Consider the following 15,952-nt stretch of genomic DNA (forward strand, 5'->3'; position numbering starts at 1 on the left):
CGCATCTTTTACTCCCCAGGATGTTGTTTAGCATAGCTAATTTATCCTTTGGTGGAACAGACAGGAAGTGGGAAGACATATACAATGTGGGGAGTGACACAAGATCTAGTTACAGCTCATCCACCAAGCGAAGGAAGAGGTCTAACTCCACGTTTATTTGAGAGTCTATTTCAGCGGATAAAAGAGGTAAGCTATGTAAATGTTGACTGCATAATTGAGCGACTAAGCACAATACAAATCTGGTCTCAAGCTCGTGAATTTACCGGCCTTGCACTTTATTGAAATTTGACCCCTTTCTATATATTGTCTTGAACAGGAAGAAAACAACAATATTGACAAGCAGCTGCATTATCAATGCCGTTGTTCCTTCCTTGAGGTATCATTATTTAGTTTTCTAGTATCCAGGAGAAGGTATCACTATTTACTCTTCTAGTACACAAGAGTATGATGCATTGGAGAGCTGAGAATGATTTATGGGATGAAGGATGGTTTCGTATCAAGTATTACAGTTGCAGCTCTACAGAAATAGCTCTCAATATCATAGTTTAGTTTGTTTTTGTTGATGGCCGATCTTGCTAATCCTGTCCAAATTCTGACCTGTCTTTTAGTAGCTGCCCTATGTAAGATCTGTTGTGTGTATGTATCTGCAAGCAGGTATCTTCAAAAGCACGATCTCCCAATTGAGAAACATAGGTGCTCTATGGTATAAACAAACTGTCAAGCATCATCAGCTGATGATAGTTGGTCTATATATCCAATTAAGGGCAACAATGGTCACCCAGCACTGAGTGCACATTTTCGGGTGTGATAATCTTAGGCTAGAGGGCCATTTTTTGTTAAAAGCTATAAATGGGGGAGATGTATGGATTTGAAACAAGATACACAAGCAATAGTAGGAGCACTCTTGAAGTATTGACATTTGTGTTGCAATGGTCTTGTCCTCTCTCTTGTGGTTGCAATCGTCCTCTCTCTTGTGGTTGAGCACCTCTCCAATGATTCTTCCCTCTTGTGGTATGCCTCATTGTCCGTTTAGTATTTCATGTGGTGTGAGAGAGAAATAAGCAAACAAAGGAAGCTACGAGCTCATATGATCGAGGAAGGTCACACACATGTTGGTTGAATGCAAGTAGTGTTTTGCTAACCTTGGTTTTTGGCATTGAGAAGTGCCTCTTCTTTCCTTCGTGCTTCATCTTGCTCTCAATCCTAGAGGCTTGCAAGGCTTACTACGAATGTATGCTTTATGATTCATCTTTTCTCTTACATCCTTTGTGATGGAGACATTGGGTGAGCGCTTTGGAGCTATGACAGTTCTTTCGGGCATCTCTATGACAATCTTTTATGATTGTGTCTAAGCGTAGGATCTTGATCATCTTGTGTTCTTGTCATATAATGATGTATTCTGGTGTTTATAGCTGGTTGTCTCCTTCTTAGGGGATTGTTTTTTGTAATATAACTAGGTTGGGTAGGCAGCCTGTAGACTAGAGTAGAAGGCTAGACTCCATCAACAAAGCACAATAACATATCGCAAAAAAATAGGAGATTATGGCTCTTTCAATGGCTTTTTGAGTAGCACAATGCCTTGAGAGACGGTCACAAATTAAATTTGCTTATCATCACATCCCTTGCTTGTCCTTGGTATTCATTCATTCATTGATCACTCCCTATATATCACAATCCTTGGCATGTATTCATTCATTCATTGCTCGCTTCCTATACTTTAGAGTCCCATTTTTGTCATGGAGCATGTAACTACTAACTTGAAATTAAACTTGAATCTACCATTTTATGATATTTTTTAAAGGAAAAAGAGAGAGAATAAAAATATGGACATGAGATACGACACAAGTCCATTAGGACTTGATCCTCCTTGCAAATGCTAGGGGTGGGGTTTTATTGCTGACTTGGTGATGTCCAAAGATTTGTGCCTTTTGCGACCAAGGAAGATCTCCTACTTTTTCTGGATGGTAGCACATGGGGGTTTACCCGTTGGCCCCTGGCAAAACTGACCTGCTGGTTGGTTCACTTCAGAGGGCAGTCAGCCCCTTTATAAACCCCCCTACCCCCCACTATTTGCAGCCCCACTGAAGCCTACAAGGCAGGCAGTTATCTACCAGAGTCCTCAGCCTTTTGGTCCAGCTTCTTTGCTGGTTGTATGGTGCTCACCTTGGAGCTTGTTTTGCCTACTATTTGGTGGAGGAATTAGATCTGAGTTCTCTCTAGGTCATGTGCACGCTAGGGCCCCCATATGAGGAGAAGAAGAAGAAGAAGAAGAATATATTATCGTCCTCTGAAGACCAAAACCGGCCTATGGGACCTGAGCAATACAATATCATGTCCTCTGAGAGCGTGGAGGGGGGGGTGAACCTGGTGTCTGAGAGACTGACACATGGGCAGAGTATTGACTGCCATGTGGGCAGGAATTAAAAAAGAAACAAGAACAGTATGGAGCTGTTATGGGCAGATTAGAGGGCCAGAATAGTACGGAAGCATGGCAGATCTGCACCTGCTGTACGGTTGGTTTCAGGGATACGTACGGAGCTTGGGCAGGTGCCCTAGAGCTGGAACAAGCCTGGAGCAGAGGCAAGATAGTCTGGGACAGATTGCAATGGATCTTGTTGGAAAGGTTACCTCCCATCTGTAAGCCCCCAGATGAGGAGAGCATGGGGGAGGGAGACCTAGGGCAGAAGATGCCCAAAGAAGAGAGAGAGAGGGGGCTGCCACATGGGCAGCACCTCACAAGAGAAGAAGGCTGCAACAGATGGCACAAATTACAGTGCAGATGGTGGGGACAGCAAGCCCTAGATCTGACCTGGCAGGGCACGATGACATCAGCAGTGTACGGCGCTGCACACATGGCTGGAGAGAACCTGGCAGAGGGCAGAACCAGCAGGCCTGGTGGAGCAGCAAATTGTGGCTGACAGTGGGCAGTGGCATGCCTTATATAGGCTGGGCCCTTGCCTAGATTGGAGGGCCAAAAGCTTTAAAAGTGTGGGCCAAAGGGCCCTAGTTTTGGAGCCCTTAAAGGGCTGGTTTTGGGGCAGACTGGTCAGCCCAAACAGACCAGCCAGTTGGCCCATTTAGGGCTGGCTGGTCGGTTACTTCAAGGGGCCCTTGGGGGCCTATAAAAGCAGAGGCCACAGGCCTCATTTCACATCCAGTAGTGCAGCTTCCAGCAGAGCAGAAAGGAGCAGCAGAGCACAACCCTTGGGGCCTACATCCAGAAGCTGAAGGAGTACCAGTATTGCTGCAGACTTAGCTCAAGTGTGAGGCTGAGACTTTGGCTGTCTTCTAGGGCAGCAAGGAGCTGAGGTCAAAGGACGGAGAGTCCACATAAGCTCGAGGTGGAGCACGCGGGCTCGAGTCTAGAGATAGCCAGCAGATAGGAGAAGGACCTTGTGGTAAGATCAGAGGACCACACCATTGGTGGGACTCTGGATCTCTCTCTCTCTTGTATTGTGTCCATAGTTTTGGACGGAAATATATATTGGTGGTTTCTCTATCTGGCTGGTTCATTGTCTATTGATGAATCTGCACATCTAATCTATGTGACGCACATTAAGTAAATAAGTTTGTGATTCCACACCCCACACGCTCACTGTGTGAGCTCTTGGGCATTACTATCAGTCTTCCGCTGTGTGTACCCTCTGTTGGGTAATTTCTAACAGATCTAGTACATGGAGGCGCACTGTTTGCAGCAGGTTTGGAGGGGGCTGGACCCTGAATATATAGGAGGGCATCTGCTCTTGAAGTGAGGGACAAGCCCTAGTGTTGTGGGCTAGGGGCCCTTGTTATGAGAGCCCTTTAAGGGCAGTTTTGCAGCAGACTGGTCGGCTTGTTTGGGTCGGCCAGAATGATGCTGATGGTCGGTTTTATTTCTGCCTCTTGCGGGCCTATACAAGGAGGGCCTCCAGGCCCTCATTCATCATATTCTCTGGAGCAGCAGATCTACAGCAAACAGGAGCAGCAGTTAGGGGTTCCTTGGGCCTTTCCCCAGGAGGTGAAGGAGACCTAAAGAGGGCTGCAGACTGAGCTAGGCTGGTTTCCAGACAGCAAGGTGGAGAGGATCATTCTGGACAGAAAGTCTATAGACGCTCGAGGTGGAGCACGCGGGCTCGAGTCTAGAGATAGCCGGCAAATAGTAGAAGGATCTTGTGGTAAGATTAGGCCGATGAGTTCTCATCTTGACGAGGCCATGTTCGTAGCACATTGAGGCGAGATAATTTTTTAGCCTTGTATACATCGTGGTCAGTATTATACTCTTGGCTAGTTCTAGGAATTGTGATGATCATTTTTTTCAAATCCAAGAGGAATTTCACCATGCTACAAAAGGCAAAGTTGTCTGGGACATCACAAGGAGCCAAGAAACCATGAAACCTTCCACAGCACAAATTTGGCCCGAACAACTTTGCCTTCTTTGGAGTGAGGGAACCCTTGTGAGGGAGGGGTGGGGAACCCACAAGGAGGAGGAGGAGAAGGCAGACCGTGTGTGGAGAGAGAGAGAGAGAGAGAGAGAGAGAGAGAGAGAGAGAGAGAGGTAGGTTAATCTCCTGGTTTGGTACGCAGATCTACAATGAACAGATCACAGATTTGCTGGAACCAGTGCAAAAGGTTCTGCAGGTAAGATTGAATTGTATAGTGGCTCCTGCATTTGTCCCTACAGTCTTTTTTAGCATGAACTTCTCTGGCTTGATGTCTGCTTCTTCATGCTGCCAGTATGTGCTTAAAAAAAGCTAAAAAAATATACAAAATCTTGCAGGTCAGGGAGGATACTAAAACAGGTGTATATGTTGAGAATCTTACAGAGGAGTATGTTTCTACTATTAATGATGTTTTTCACCTCATGCTCAAGGTGATCCTTCACTCTTGTTGATCTCTGTGCATCTGCTCCTATATCTCAATAATTTCTTTATTTCTTAATGCATCTGCTCCTTTTTTGTATCATTTTTTATCTTCCTATATCTCAATAATTTGTCTCCCTTAACGCATCTGCTGTCAGATTTAATAATCTCAAGCAGTATATGTACAGGGCCTGGGAAATAGAAGGGTTGCATCTACAAGTATGAATGTGGAGAGTTCTCGATCCCATAGCATGTTCACATGTGTCATTGAGTCACGGTGCAAGGTAGATTACTATTTCCCATACCTTCTGCTATGTGCTGATGACGGGTAGTGGGACAAGCAATACTAAACACCACCCATTCTCCAAACATTCTGATGTGAATGGGGGATGGTGGTACTATTTTTTGAACACTGACTGTAAGGTGGTAAGCCCTTGCTTACCAGTGATGGACAAATTCAGTAATGATTTTGATTGCCAAATTGAAGGTTTATAGTGATTGGCATATTTGCAGAGTTTTACAGATGGTATGAGCAGTGTTAGGACGAGCAGGATGAACCTTGTTGATCTGGCCGGGTCCGAGCGACAGAAGCTGACAGGTGCTGCTGGTGAACGCTTAAAAGAAGCAGGAAATATTAATCGTTCGCTTTCACAGCTTGGGTGAGAATGCCTTTAAGGTTTGCTTACCCTTTTTTCTACGTCATGCAGTATATCTGAATGGTTGCATTTACAGCAATAATTAATATGCTCCTGCTTTCTGTTGCAGCAATCTGATAAATATTCTGGCTGAGGTTTCACAAACGGGCAAGCCAAGACATATTCCATATCGTGATTCAAGGCTCACTTTCCTTCTACAGGAATCACTTGGTGGAAATGCAAAACTTGCAATGATCTGTGCAATCTCGCCTGCAAGCAGGTAACAAGCTTTGCAGTCAGAGATTTTCAGGTTGTTATCTAGAATGTGGGATGAGCTAATGTCAAGTTTCATTGCTTTATGCAGTTGTAGAAGTGAAACAATGAGCACGTTACGATTTGCCCAACGGGCTAAGGCTATTAAAAATAAAGCAGTAGTTAATGAAGAAACAGAAAATAATGTCAACTTTTTGCGAGAACAAATCCGCCAACTAAAGGTAAACCGTCTTTTCTTTATGTTTATTTTGATCCACCAAAAAATATACTAAATGGCAAGAATTAACAAAATTAGGAATCTAGTTGCTGTTGCTGGTGCATTTTGCCCATTGGAAGGTATTAGAGAAGTGCAAGCTTATCACCAGTTTTTCTGTTTAATTCTAAATGTTTTCTTCGAACAGGATGAACTTACGAGAATGAAGTCAACCGAAACTCAAAATGCAGGTGCTGGCAGCAACTCAAGTGCTTGGAATGCTCGCAGGAGCTACAATTTGTTGAGGATGAGTCTTAGAAGTCCAATGGTAGTGCCCCATACTGACAGTGACACTGATGAAGAAATGGAGATTGATGATGAGAGTGTGGAATGCATTGATGCAATAAACCCATCAACCAGCGAAGACGAATCACTTAAGGATGATCCTCGCCTTTCACTGAATGAGAAAGGACTGTGCCTTGATGAAACTTTGTCCTCGCACACCGATCGATGGGCTGCAAGCGGGGAATGCAGTTATGCAATAAACCCATCAACCAGCGAAGATGAATCACTTAAGGCTGATCCTCGTCTTTCACTGGATGAGAAAGGTCAGTGCGTTGATGAAACTTTGTCCTCACCCACCGGTCGACTGGCTGCAAGTGTGGAATTCATTGATCCCGCAGACCCATTAACCAGGGAAGACGAATCACTTAAAGCTGATCCTCGGCTTTCACTGAATGAGAAAGGACTGTGCCTTGATGAAACTTTGTCCTCGCCCACCACTGATCGACTGGCTGCAAGTGTGGAATGCATTGATGCAATAAACCCATCAACCAGTGAAGTCGAATCACTTAAGGCTGCTGATCCTCGGCTTTCACTGAATGAGAAAGGACCGTGCCTTGATGAAACTTTGTCCTCTCCCACCAATCGATGGGCTGCAAGTGTGGAATGCATTGATGCAATAGACCCGTCAACCAGCGAAGTTGAATCACTCAAGGCTGATCCTCGGCTTTCACTGAATGAGAAGGGACTGTGCCTTGATGAAACTTTGTCCTCTCCCACCGATCGATGGGCTGCAAGTGTGGAATGCATTGATGCAATAAACCCATCAACCAGCGAAGTCCAATCACCTAAGGCTGATCCTTGGCTTTCACTGAATAAGAAAGGACTGTGCCTTGATGAAACTTTGTCCTCGCCCACTGATCGACTGGCTGCAAGTCTACATCGGGGTTTGCAGATCCTTGAAAACCATCAGAGAAAGATAACTAGCACTCGCACATCATTAGCTCGATTTTCCTTTCAGAATCATGAGTCCGATAAGTTAAAATCAAGAAATGCAGTTGACAAAAGTATACAGACTTCCCCGGCAAGGTTTTCTGACAATGTGACCATGGACTTGCCAGAAACTCTGGAGCTAACAGTCACAGAAGATACTCATTCTCCTACTCTATCTGATCCCTGTTGTGAGTGCGCAAATGTGGAGTTTTTGGCTACCAAGGAGCCAAAGAATCCCCCTAAAGAATCTGAAATTCATCTTACTCAGGTAATATAAGACGTCTCTCACATAGGCCATTGGTCCTACTTCTATAGGTTGCGAGGATCTTCAATCCTTGTTTTCTTTTGAAACTTTTAGGTTGATATTGATTTTATCAAACTTCAATGCAAGGAAAAGATGCAGCAGTGTGAACGTGAGAACGAGTGGATGTTAGTGCTCGAGGAGTTGCGAGTTGAGGTTGAGGAGTACAAACAGCTTGCTGAAAAGAGGAAACAAGAAGCTCAGGGAGAGCGCAGCTGTGTGGAGGAGATGAAGGAAGCTTTACAAATGGCCATGGAAGGGCATGCTCGGCTGCTTGATCAATATGCAGAACTACAAGAGAAGCACATTTCTCTCTTGGCAAAACATAGGAAAATCAGAGACGCTATGTCTGACGCTAAAAAGGTGGTGGGGAAGGTTGGGTTTGAAAAAGCAAAGTGGTTTGAAGCTGAGGCAGTGGAGCTTGCAAGTATCAAGCTTGAGCAGGAGCAGGAAAGACAAGTGGCTAAGGAGCAGATCGAGGGCCTACAAGCCCAGGTACGGGACACAGCTGAAGCAGTCCAGGCTGCAGGTGAGCTCCTTGTGCGGCTGAAGGAGGCAGAAGAATCTGTATTAATAGCTCAAGTAAGTTATTTCTTTAGACCTCTGCTAGTCTATTAAAACTACTTGCCTTCCTTTCATTCACTTCAACATATGCCTTGCCATTGACTTTTACCCTGCAGGATTTGTCTTCAGTTTTGTGGTGATAGATCTGTAAGGATAGGAATCTTCCTTTTTTGCAAATGTAGTGGAACACTGTGCTAATCTAGCTGATTGTATGCCAATCTAGGATGCTGCCGCACTTGCTGAACAAGATGTTGATGTACTGCATCGGGAGATAGAAAAATTAAAGAGAAAGCATGCAACAGAGATTGCCATATGTCAGCAGCGGCTTTTAGAGGTTCGGTTTCAGAAATCAACTGTTTGTCCGATGTGTGTGACGGCTGAGCGTGTAAAATTTCAGTTCATTGAAGTGGATGCTGAAGACGCTGAAGCAGCCCTAGAGGCTGAGCGCCTTGCAGCAGAAGCCAATGAAGTGGAGGAGTCTGATATGTTGCAGATGCTAAGGACTGAGCTTGAACTGTTTGAGGATAACGAAGATGTGTATCCACAGAGCATGAAGAATGAGAATGTGCCGGAGGAACTTTGGTATGAGGAGGTTCAAAAGTGCAATGTCTGAAGTGCATTAACAAACTGGATCCGTAGTCATTTCTCCAATAAGTATGCTTCACTGTAATTGTTTCATATTGTCTCTGATCTTTCTTTGTACATGCTATATTCATTTAGAGCCTCTTCATCACTATATGGTAAGAGAAGTAACAGGCTCAACAAGGAAAATCACCGGAAGCCCTTATTCTTTCATCTTATTTTTTCACAGATGCTGTAATCAATATGGCAATACCTGTGAACCCTTGTATTGCTTCTATTTGGAAAGTCCATCTGCCTAAAAACGACTTGAGTCTGGCCATGCAAAGCAGGATGCTTTGGAAGGGTTGTAAACTTCCATTAATGGTCTAATTTATCTTTTAAGTAAATTTCATCTACAATAAGGGTGGCAACAATAAGAATACATCCCACCTGGGATTTTCACACAAATGTCATAGATCAAGATTGACAATTCCAAGACATCCTACTGCGGCATTACAAACTTGCATGCTTTAAACCTGATCAAATGGATCTTAAATTAGTGCTGTAGAGAAGCAAAGCATCAGGAAAAAGCTATGCTCTCTGCTTGTTAGAGAGAAATACAGATGGGCGACTCCTGTGGACAAATACCAATTTAGTTAAGGATATGTTAACAAACAAAACCAGGAATTTTCTCGAACCATGCAAAAGTGCAGAACAGTTGGTAGCAGATTCCAAGTGTTTGATTAGTATGTTTCCTAAGTAACGAAAGGATCTTAGCAAAGAAGATCGTGGAAGTAGCGAAGATGCAGGAAGAATGGGACTGGTAGCCCCTTTTAGGAGTGGCGGATAAGGATTTAAAGTATAGACCTAGCTTTATCCTTCGTCCCTAAGACTAAGATATTGAAATTTGAATTTTTTGAAACTAGGTGCAGATTTTTTACAAATTTTTTGGTTGAAAAATATTCCATCCTAGTTTGCATTTCCATGCAAATGCTGGGTTCTATGTTAGGACAAGCCTTGCAGAAATGGAAAGCCCATGTTCTAGTTTGATGCTTTGAAATCATGCTATGCCCAAGGTAAGAGGAATGAAACTGCCCAAGTTTTTCACTTAGCACCCAACACTTGCCTCTTCAATATGAGCCCTTAACCTGTGGAGCCAAATTGTATGAAACCCTTTGAAACTGGTTAATGTTTAAAAATGCAAAAGCCACGAATAAGACATCTATCTTTAATACCCTTTGTATTCTTGTAGCCTCTACAAAAGAGTTTGAAATTGCTAGCGGGAGTCTTGGGAGTCTTGACGCTCACTTGAATTGAGATTGATTTTATTCCTATTTGGGTTATCCCATTGGAAGGACTTGTAAATGTATGCGGTGAGTTGTTGCCTTAAGGGGTTCTATGACTTGCGGAACGGAATGTATAATATTCTTATGTTGGTCACTAAAATACTCATATTTTAGTAACTAAAATATTCATTTCATGTGTTTTGCTTTGAGGGGGGGGGGGGGGGTGTGTTGGGGGGAAGGAGGGGTGGTGAAGGGGGTTGGGTATGTTGGGACAACATATGTTCCATGCTATTTATCATTGTATGGGTTTCAAAGTCAAGGATAGCTATGCTAGAGTGATCATGTGAGCTAGTGTGTGACCACATTGTGTGTGTGTGTGGTTGGTGTGACTAGATTAAGTGGTAGAAGGTTCTAGTAGGTGTGATTGAGAGATTCTAGGATTTGATTGAGAGAATCAAGGAGCTAGGTGGCTTTTGGTTGACATCATCTATGAGATCACTTGGATGTAGCTTGATGCCTATATATTATATATTGGGCCTTCTACTCTTGAATAAATAAAGTTCTTTTCCATCATCTTGTGTCTCCATCATGTTCCAATGTTTAGTATAAGATTCTCTTCACCCTCCTTGAGCCTCTAGATCTCTATTATGCCACGTCTTCATCTTCTTCTCCACTTCCCTCTTCTCCAATTTTCCTTCCTTCTTCCCCAAATTTGTGAATGCTAGTTCTCCCTCAACTTTCAGCCATTGCCTACCAAACTTGGGTAGTATTTTTCCCTCATGTAGGCACACTTTTACCTCAAAGGAATTAGAGAGACTTCTCCTCCATTGCCTGTGTTGCTCCGATTATTGCACGGCAAAGTTTTGATTCATACAACCTGCTCTGCCACAAATTTGCCAAACCCTCTTAGGAGTAGTTGGGTGATGCTATGAAGTAGTTGTTCAAATTTGAGCTCGTTTGTTGCATCGATTGAGCAGTTATTGTCAAAAAACCAGTTGGGATTCAAGTAGTTTGTATTGGGGACATGATGTGCGATTTCAAGCTGAAGAGCATATTTCAGGAAGAACAAGGACTTCACTAACAACAACTTCAAAGGCACTATTGGATGTGGATTTTGTGGCAAGTCATAAGGAAGAGGATTGCTACTTGAGGAAAAGGACAAAGGCTTCAATAGTTGAAGATAATCTTAAAGAAGTTGAAGGAGCAGATGCCTCACTTGAGGTTAACTTTGTTTTTTACACTTTGAGTTCTAGGCTACTTTTGCATCCAGGACCTCTTGGCCCAACATTTGAAAGGTATTTGAAAGGCATCTTCCAATCAGATTTGTATCAGGTCGAAGGAGATTTGAATCCCTATTGTATCCAATATGTATTGAGAGTGTGAGCATCTGAGAGTCTAGGATGTATCATTATCTAGGCAATTGAACATCTGTTTGTAGGGGGGATTGTTGGGACAACATATGTTCCATGCCATCTATTATTGTATGGGTTACAAAGTCAAGGATAGCTATGGTATCTAGGCAATTGAACATCTGTTTGTAGGGGGGATTGTTGGGACAACATATGTTCCATGCCATCTATTATTGTATGGGTTACAAAGTCAAGGATAGCTATGGTAGAGTGTGATCATGTGAATTAGTGTGTAAGCACATTGTGTGTGGGGTGGTTGTGACTAGATTAGGTGGTAGAAGGTTCTAGTAGGTGTGATTGAGAGATTCTAGGATCTGACTGAGAGAATGAAGGAATGGGCACATGGAAGACACAAACAATGACTGCAATGCAGGTGCGGTAGAGCATGGGGTAGAGTGAGATAGCAGAGAGGGAGAGAGTGGGAGAGGGAGATTAGCAACAAGAAGGGGGGGGGGGGAGAGAGAGAGAGAGAGAGAGAGAGAGAGAGAGAGAGAGAGAGAGAGAGAGAGAGAGAGAGAGAGAGCATCATATCTGTGTCATGCGTGCAAGTATACATGTGCATGCATGCAACTTTGCGTGCATGCGTGTGTCCATGCTTGCATGTGTGCACACGTGCATGTGCGGGAGTAGGAGGGGAGGATGGTGAAGGAAGGGATGGAAGTCTGAGAAGGGATTGGAGAGTTAGAAGGGGGATTGTCTTGCAAATCCCAAGTGGAGAGAGGGACCAATTTGAATTTGAAAGTCTCCCCCATGTCACCTTGCATGAAGATTGCATTTCTTGTTGACACTTTATGCACCATGTGTCTTTATGAGGCCCTATTATATTACAAGGGGTGTGAAGCTCAATGCCACCCCCAACGTCTACATTGTGACAAGTTGGAATTTGAAAATAAAAAACCATTTCTTGTTCATGAATTTTTAAAAATCAAAGATTTCACAATACATTTATGCAAATCCTATACTTACTTATCTAGTCGCTTGAGAAACACTTGAGAAGGTGACTATATAATGATCCTACACTCGGTATGAATCTTCATCCTCTTCTTTAAAAAATAAATCCAAAGCATTAGCTTCATCTTATGGTTCTTCACCCTCAAGGGAGCCTCTTGATGGCCATACATTTGCACTTATGGAAGATGTTGGTCCTCATCTCAATTTGACAATGGAAGCTTGCGCCACTCCCCCTACTTTGGGCTTTAAGTGTTGATTAAAGGTTTTATTTTATTGCTAGAGTATTTTCAATAGCTTTAGCACTATCCACAATGTAATGAGCCTTTTTTTTGTTTAGGGCATTTCCTTTAGTTAATGCATCAAGTTAGGGTGTTTTGTATCCATTTCCTTTAAAAGACAAACCCCGTGCTCATTATCTTATTTAGGACTGCAACATAACGACAAACTCTTCTTATTTGTTCAATCACTCTCCTCTCAATTTGATGGTTTACTCTTTTTCTCTTTAACCCAACGAAACTCTAACCCAAAAGTAAAGAGTAGCTAGAATACCCACCCTTTAGAGGATATTCAATATAACCCACCCAACAAGACACTAAAGAAATAAAGGCTTGGATTAAGTCTAAAAGCCATTTCGAAGGTGCGCCTTGACTTGAGTACCCTTTGACTTGAGTACCCTTTTAAAGACTCATTAGAAGAGTCAATTCTAGAGTGCTCAAATGGAAAATATGACATGGTTAAAAACATGGCTCTCTCTCTCTCTCTCTAAGAAGTGGAAAGCATGAAGGGAAAGATACGCCAAGGACTTGATCAATGCCGTGTTGGAACATGATGGAGACATTAGACGATGGTAAAGAGCATTATTTATTCAAGAGTAGAAGGCCCAATATATAGGCACCAAGATACATCCATGTGATCTCATAGATGATGTCAATCAAATGCCACCTAGCTTAGATATTGTGTGACCGGTGCCACTCGTCGACTTGGTTGTGTCATCCTCTCGGCCTTCTCCTCCTCGATGGCCATTGCTTCATGTTGCCTCCGGCTGTTTTGTAGACACTTGCAACTTGGCCGCCGTTCCCTCCTTCGTGCCTCGTCCATTCCGCTTGATTGTCCCATCCACATGTTTGTCTCCTATCCGTCGGCTTTTTGGTCCCCTTGCCACTTCATCCAACACTTTGAGAGTGCTCTCAACGGAAGCAAGAACGGAAGAAGGAGAGAGAGAGAGAGAGGGAGACAGAGAGCCATACAAGTTTTGGTGGGTGCAGAACCACCCTAATCTTCTTTTTCATTCATTTATATATGTGTTTGAGTATTGTACATAACTGGGGTTAAGGCACAGTGACCTTTAACCCCCACAACCTCCCACTTAAAGGACAATGTGCCTTTAAGGGAGAACAACCAGTGAGCATACTATCCAATGCCCATCAATACACGACAATACTCAAACCGCTGACTAGGTAGACTCTTCGTCAGCATATTTGCAGGGTTATCATCTGTATGAACCTTGACAAGCTCTATGCACTTGTCCTCAAGTACCTCCCTGATGAAATGGTACCTGACCTCAATGTGTTTGGTCTTTGCATGAAAGACCGGATTCCGTGCTAGCTGAATAGCACTCATGGAATCACTATGCAATGTCGGTACACCTGTATGAATCCCCAAATATCCCACTAGCCGATCAAGCCATATAGCCTCCTTGCAACCCTCTGTGGCTGCAACATACTCAGCCTCTGTGGTAGACAAAGCAACGCACTTCTGTGCGCGAGACATCCACGACACTGCACCACCTGCAAAGGTGAATACATAACCAGAAGTGGATCTCCTACTATCCACATGCCCTGCATAGTCTGAATCTGTGTACCCAAGTACACGCATGTCTCCTTTACCAAAGCAAATGCACATCTCCTTGGTACCCTTCATGTACCTCATGATGCACTTAACTGCCTCCCAATGCCTCTTTCTTGGATTAGCCATATACCGGCTAACAACTCCTACTGCAAAAGCAATGTCTGGTCTAGTAGCTATCATAGCATACATAAGACTCCCAACTGCTGATGCTAAGGAACCTTGGCCATCATGGCCCTTTCCTCATCTGATTTGGGACTATCTGTATGACTCAGTTTCACATATGGAGGCAATGGAGTACTCACTGCCTTCCCCCCCTCCATATTGAAACGCTGCAATACTTTTGTAACATACTCTTTTTGTGAAAGCCAAAGCGTGAAGCGCATACCAAGAATATGACCTGCAAATCCCAAATCCTTCATATCAAAGGCCTCATGCAACTTGGCCTTTAATGCATCTAGCTCATAAGTGTTCTTGCTAGCCAATAGCATATCATCCACATATAGTGCCAAGATTATAAGGCTATTATCCTTAGCCCTTTTAGTGTAGAGGCAGTGATCAATTTCACTCCTTCTAAAACCCTGGGACCGAATGAAAGCATCAAACTTCTGATACCATTCTCTAGGTGCTTGCTTAAGACCATAGAGACTCTTCTTCAGCTTGCAAACTAAATGCTCTTTGCCCTTTTCTTCAAAGCCTTCCGGCTGCACCATGTAAATTTCCTCATGCAAATCCCCATGCAAGAAAGCTGTCTTGACATCCATTTGCATAAGCTCCATATCCTCTACTGCCACTAGTCCAAGCATGCATCTAAGTGTGGTCATCTTCACAACCGGAGAGAATATCTCATCAAAGTCCACACCCTTCTCTTGCTTGAACCCTTTAGCAACCAAACGAGCCTTGTACCTAGGCACATCATCACCTGTGACCTTCATTCTGTAGACCCATTTACATGGCAATGCTTTCTTTCCATGTGGCAAAGAAACCAAGTCCCAAGTCTTATTCTTCATAAGTGAACTCATCTCTGATTGCATAGCATACTCCCACTTGTGTTTATCCTCACGCATCATAGCCTCTCTGTAGCAAGAAGGCTCCCCGCAATCAGTAAGCATCACATAGTCTACCCCTGGAACAAACCTATCAGGCGGTCTAGACACTCTAGATGATCTTCTCAAGGGCATTTCAGCTTGCTGTGCCACCTGCATATCAGCCACATTTGGCTCATCATTTCCACCAATAGATGATCCATCATCTACCCTTGATTGTATACCTGTGGGAGTACTTGGTGGTACCATTTCTTGCACATTTGGTGCATGGACAGCTTGCTGTCTATCAACATATGCAGGTGGATTCACATCCTGGAAAGTGATTCTCCTCATTTCCACATCCCTCATGGGTGCCTTATGCATCTTCTTCTCATTGAAGACCACATCATGGCTGCGTATGATCTTCTTTGCTTCTGGATCCCAGAGACGATAGCCCATCTCTCCACTTTCACCATAACCCAGAAAGATGCGTTTCCTAGACTTAGGATCTAGCTTCTTTCGAAGCTCTTTTGGCACATGTGCATATGCCTCACACCCAAATATACGCAAATGAGAGTAAGAGGGCTTCTTTCCACTCCATGCCTCTTCAGGAATACCACCATCCAAACTCTTACTAGGTGATCTATTGATCACATGCACTGCAGTCTTCATTGCCTCAGCCCAAAAACCACCAGAAAGACTTGCATTGGAAAGCATGCATTGCAACCTTTCTTGAATGGTACGGTTCATCTTTTCTACAACTGGATTTTGCTTTGGAGTACGAGGGGTTGTGAGC

At 43.6% G+C, this 15,952-nt stretch overlaps 1 protein-coding gene across 5 annotated transcripts in view; it reads left to right on the forward strand.

Moving 5' to 3' along the window:
* Positions 1-8,987, forward strand: part of LOC147896298 (uncharacterized) — a 31,532-nt gene extending 22,545 nt beyond the window's left edge. For 3 of the 5 annotated variants that reach the window (XM_087382397.1, XM_087382396.1, XM_087382395.1), the window contains exons 5-15: positions 61-186; positions 317-376; positions 4,564-4,617; positions 4,757-4,849; positions 5,027-5,122; positions 5,352-5,497; positions 5,604-5,753; positions 5,838-5,967; positions 6,148-7,482; positions 7,606-8,097; positions 8,303-8,987. In XM_087382397.1, the coding sequence (XP_087238523.1) occupies positions 61-186; positions 317-376; positions 4,564-4,617; positions 4,757-4,849; positions 5,027-5,122; positions 5,352-5,497; positions 5,604-5,753; positions 5,838-5,967; positions 6,148-7,482; positions 7,606-8,097; positions 8,303-8,692 (3,072 nt within the window). In that variant the 3' untranslated portion in view covers positions 8,693-8,987. The remainder of the gene's footprint in view (positions 1-60; positions 187-316; positions 377-4,563; positions 4,618-4,756; positions 4,850-5,026; positions 5,123-5,351; positions 5,498-5,603; positions 5,754-5,837; positions 5,968-6,147; positions 7,483-7,605; positions 8,098-8,302) is intronic. The other 2 variants (XM_087382398.1, XM_087382399.1) reach the window with 2 other exon arrangements.
* Positions 8,988-15,952: the final 6,965 nt, after the last annotated feature.

The sequence above is a fragment of the Dipteris shenzhenensis genome, chromosome 12 (assembly GCF_047967505.1).
Source record: "Dipteris shenzhenensis isolate YYH24624 ecotype China chromosome 12, Dip_SZ_1.0, whole genome shotgun sequence".
NCBI classification, from domain to species: domain Eukaryota; kingdom Viridiplantae; phylum Streptophyta; class Polypodiopsida; order Gleicheniales; family Dipteridaceae; genus Dipteris; species Dipteris shenzhenensis.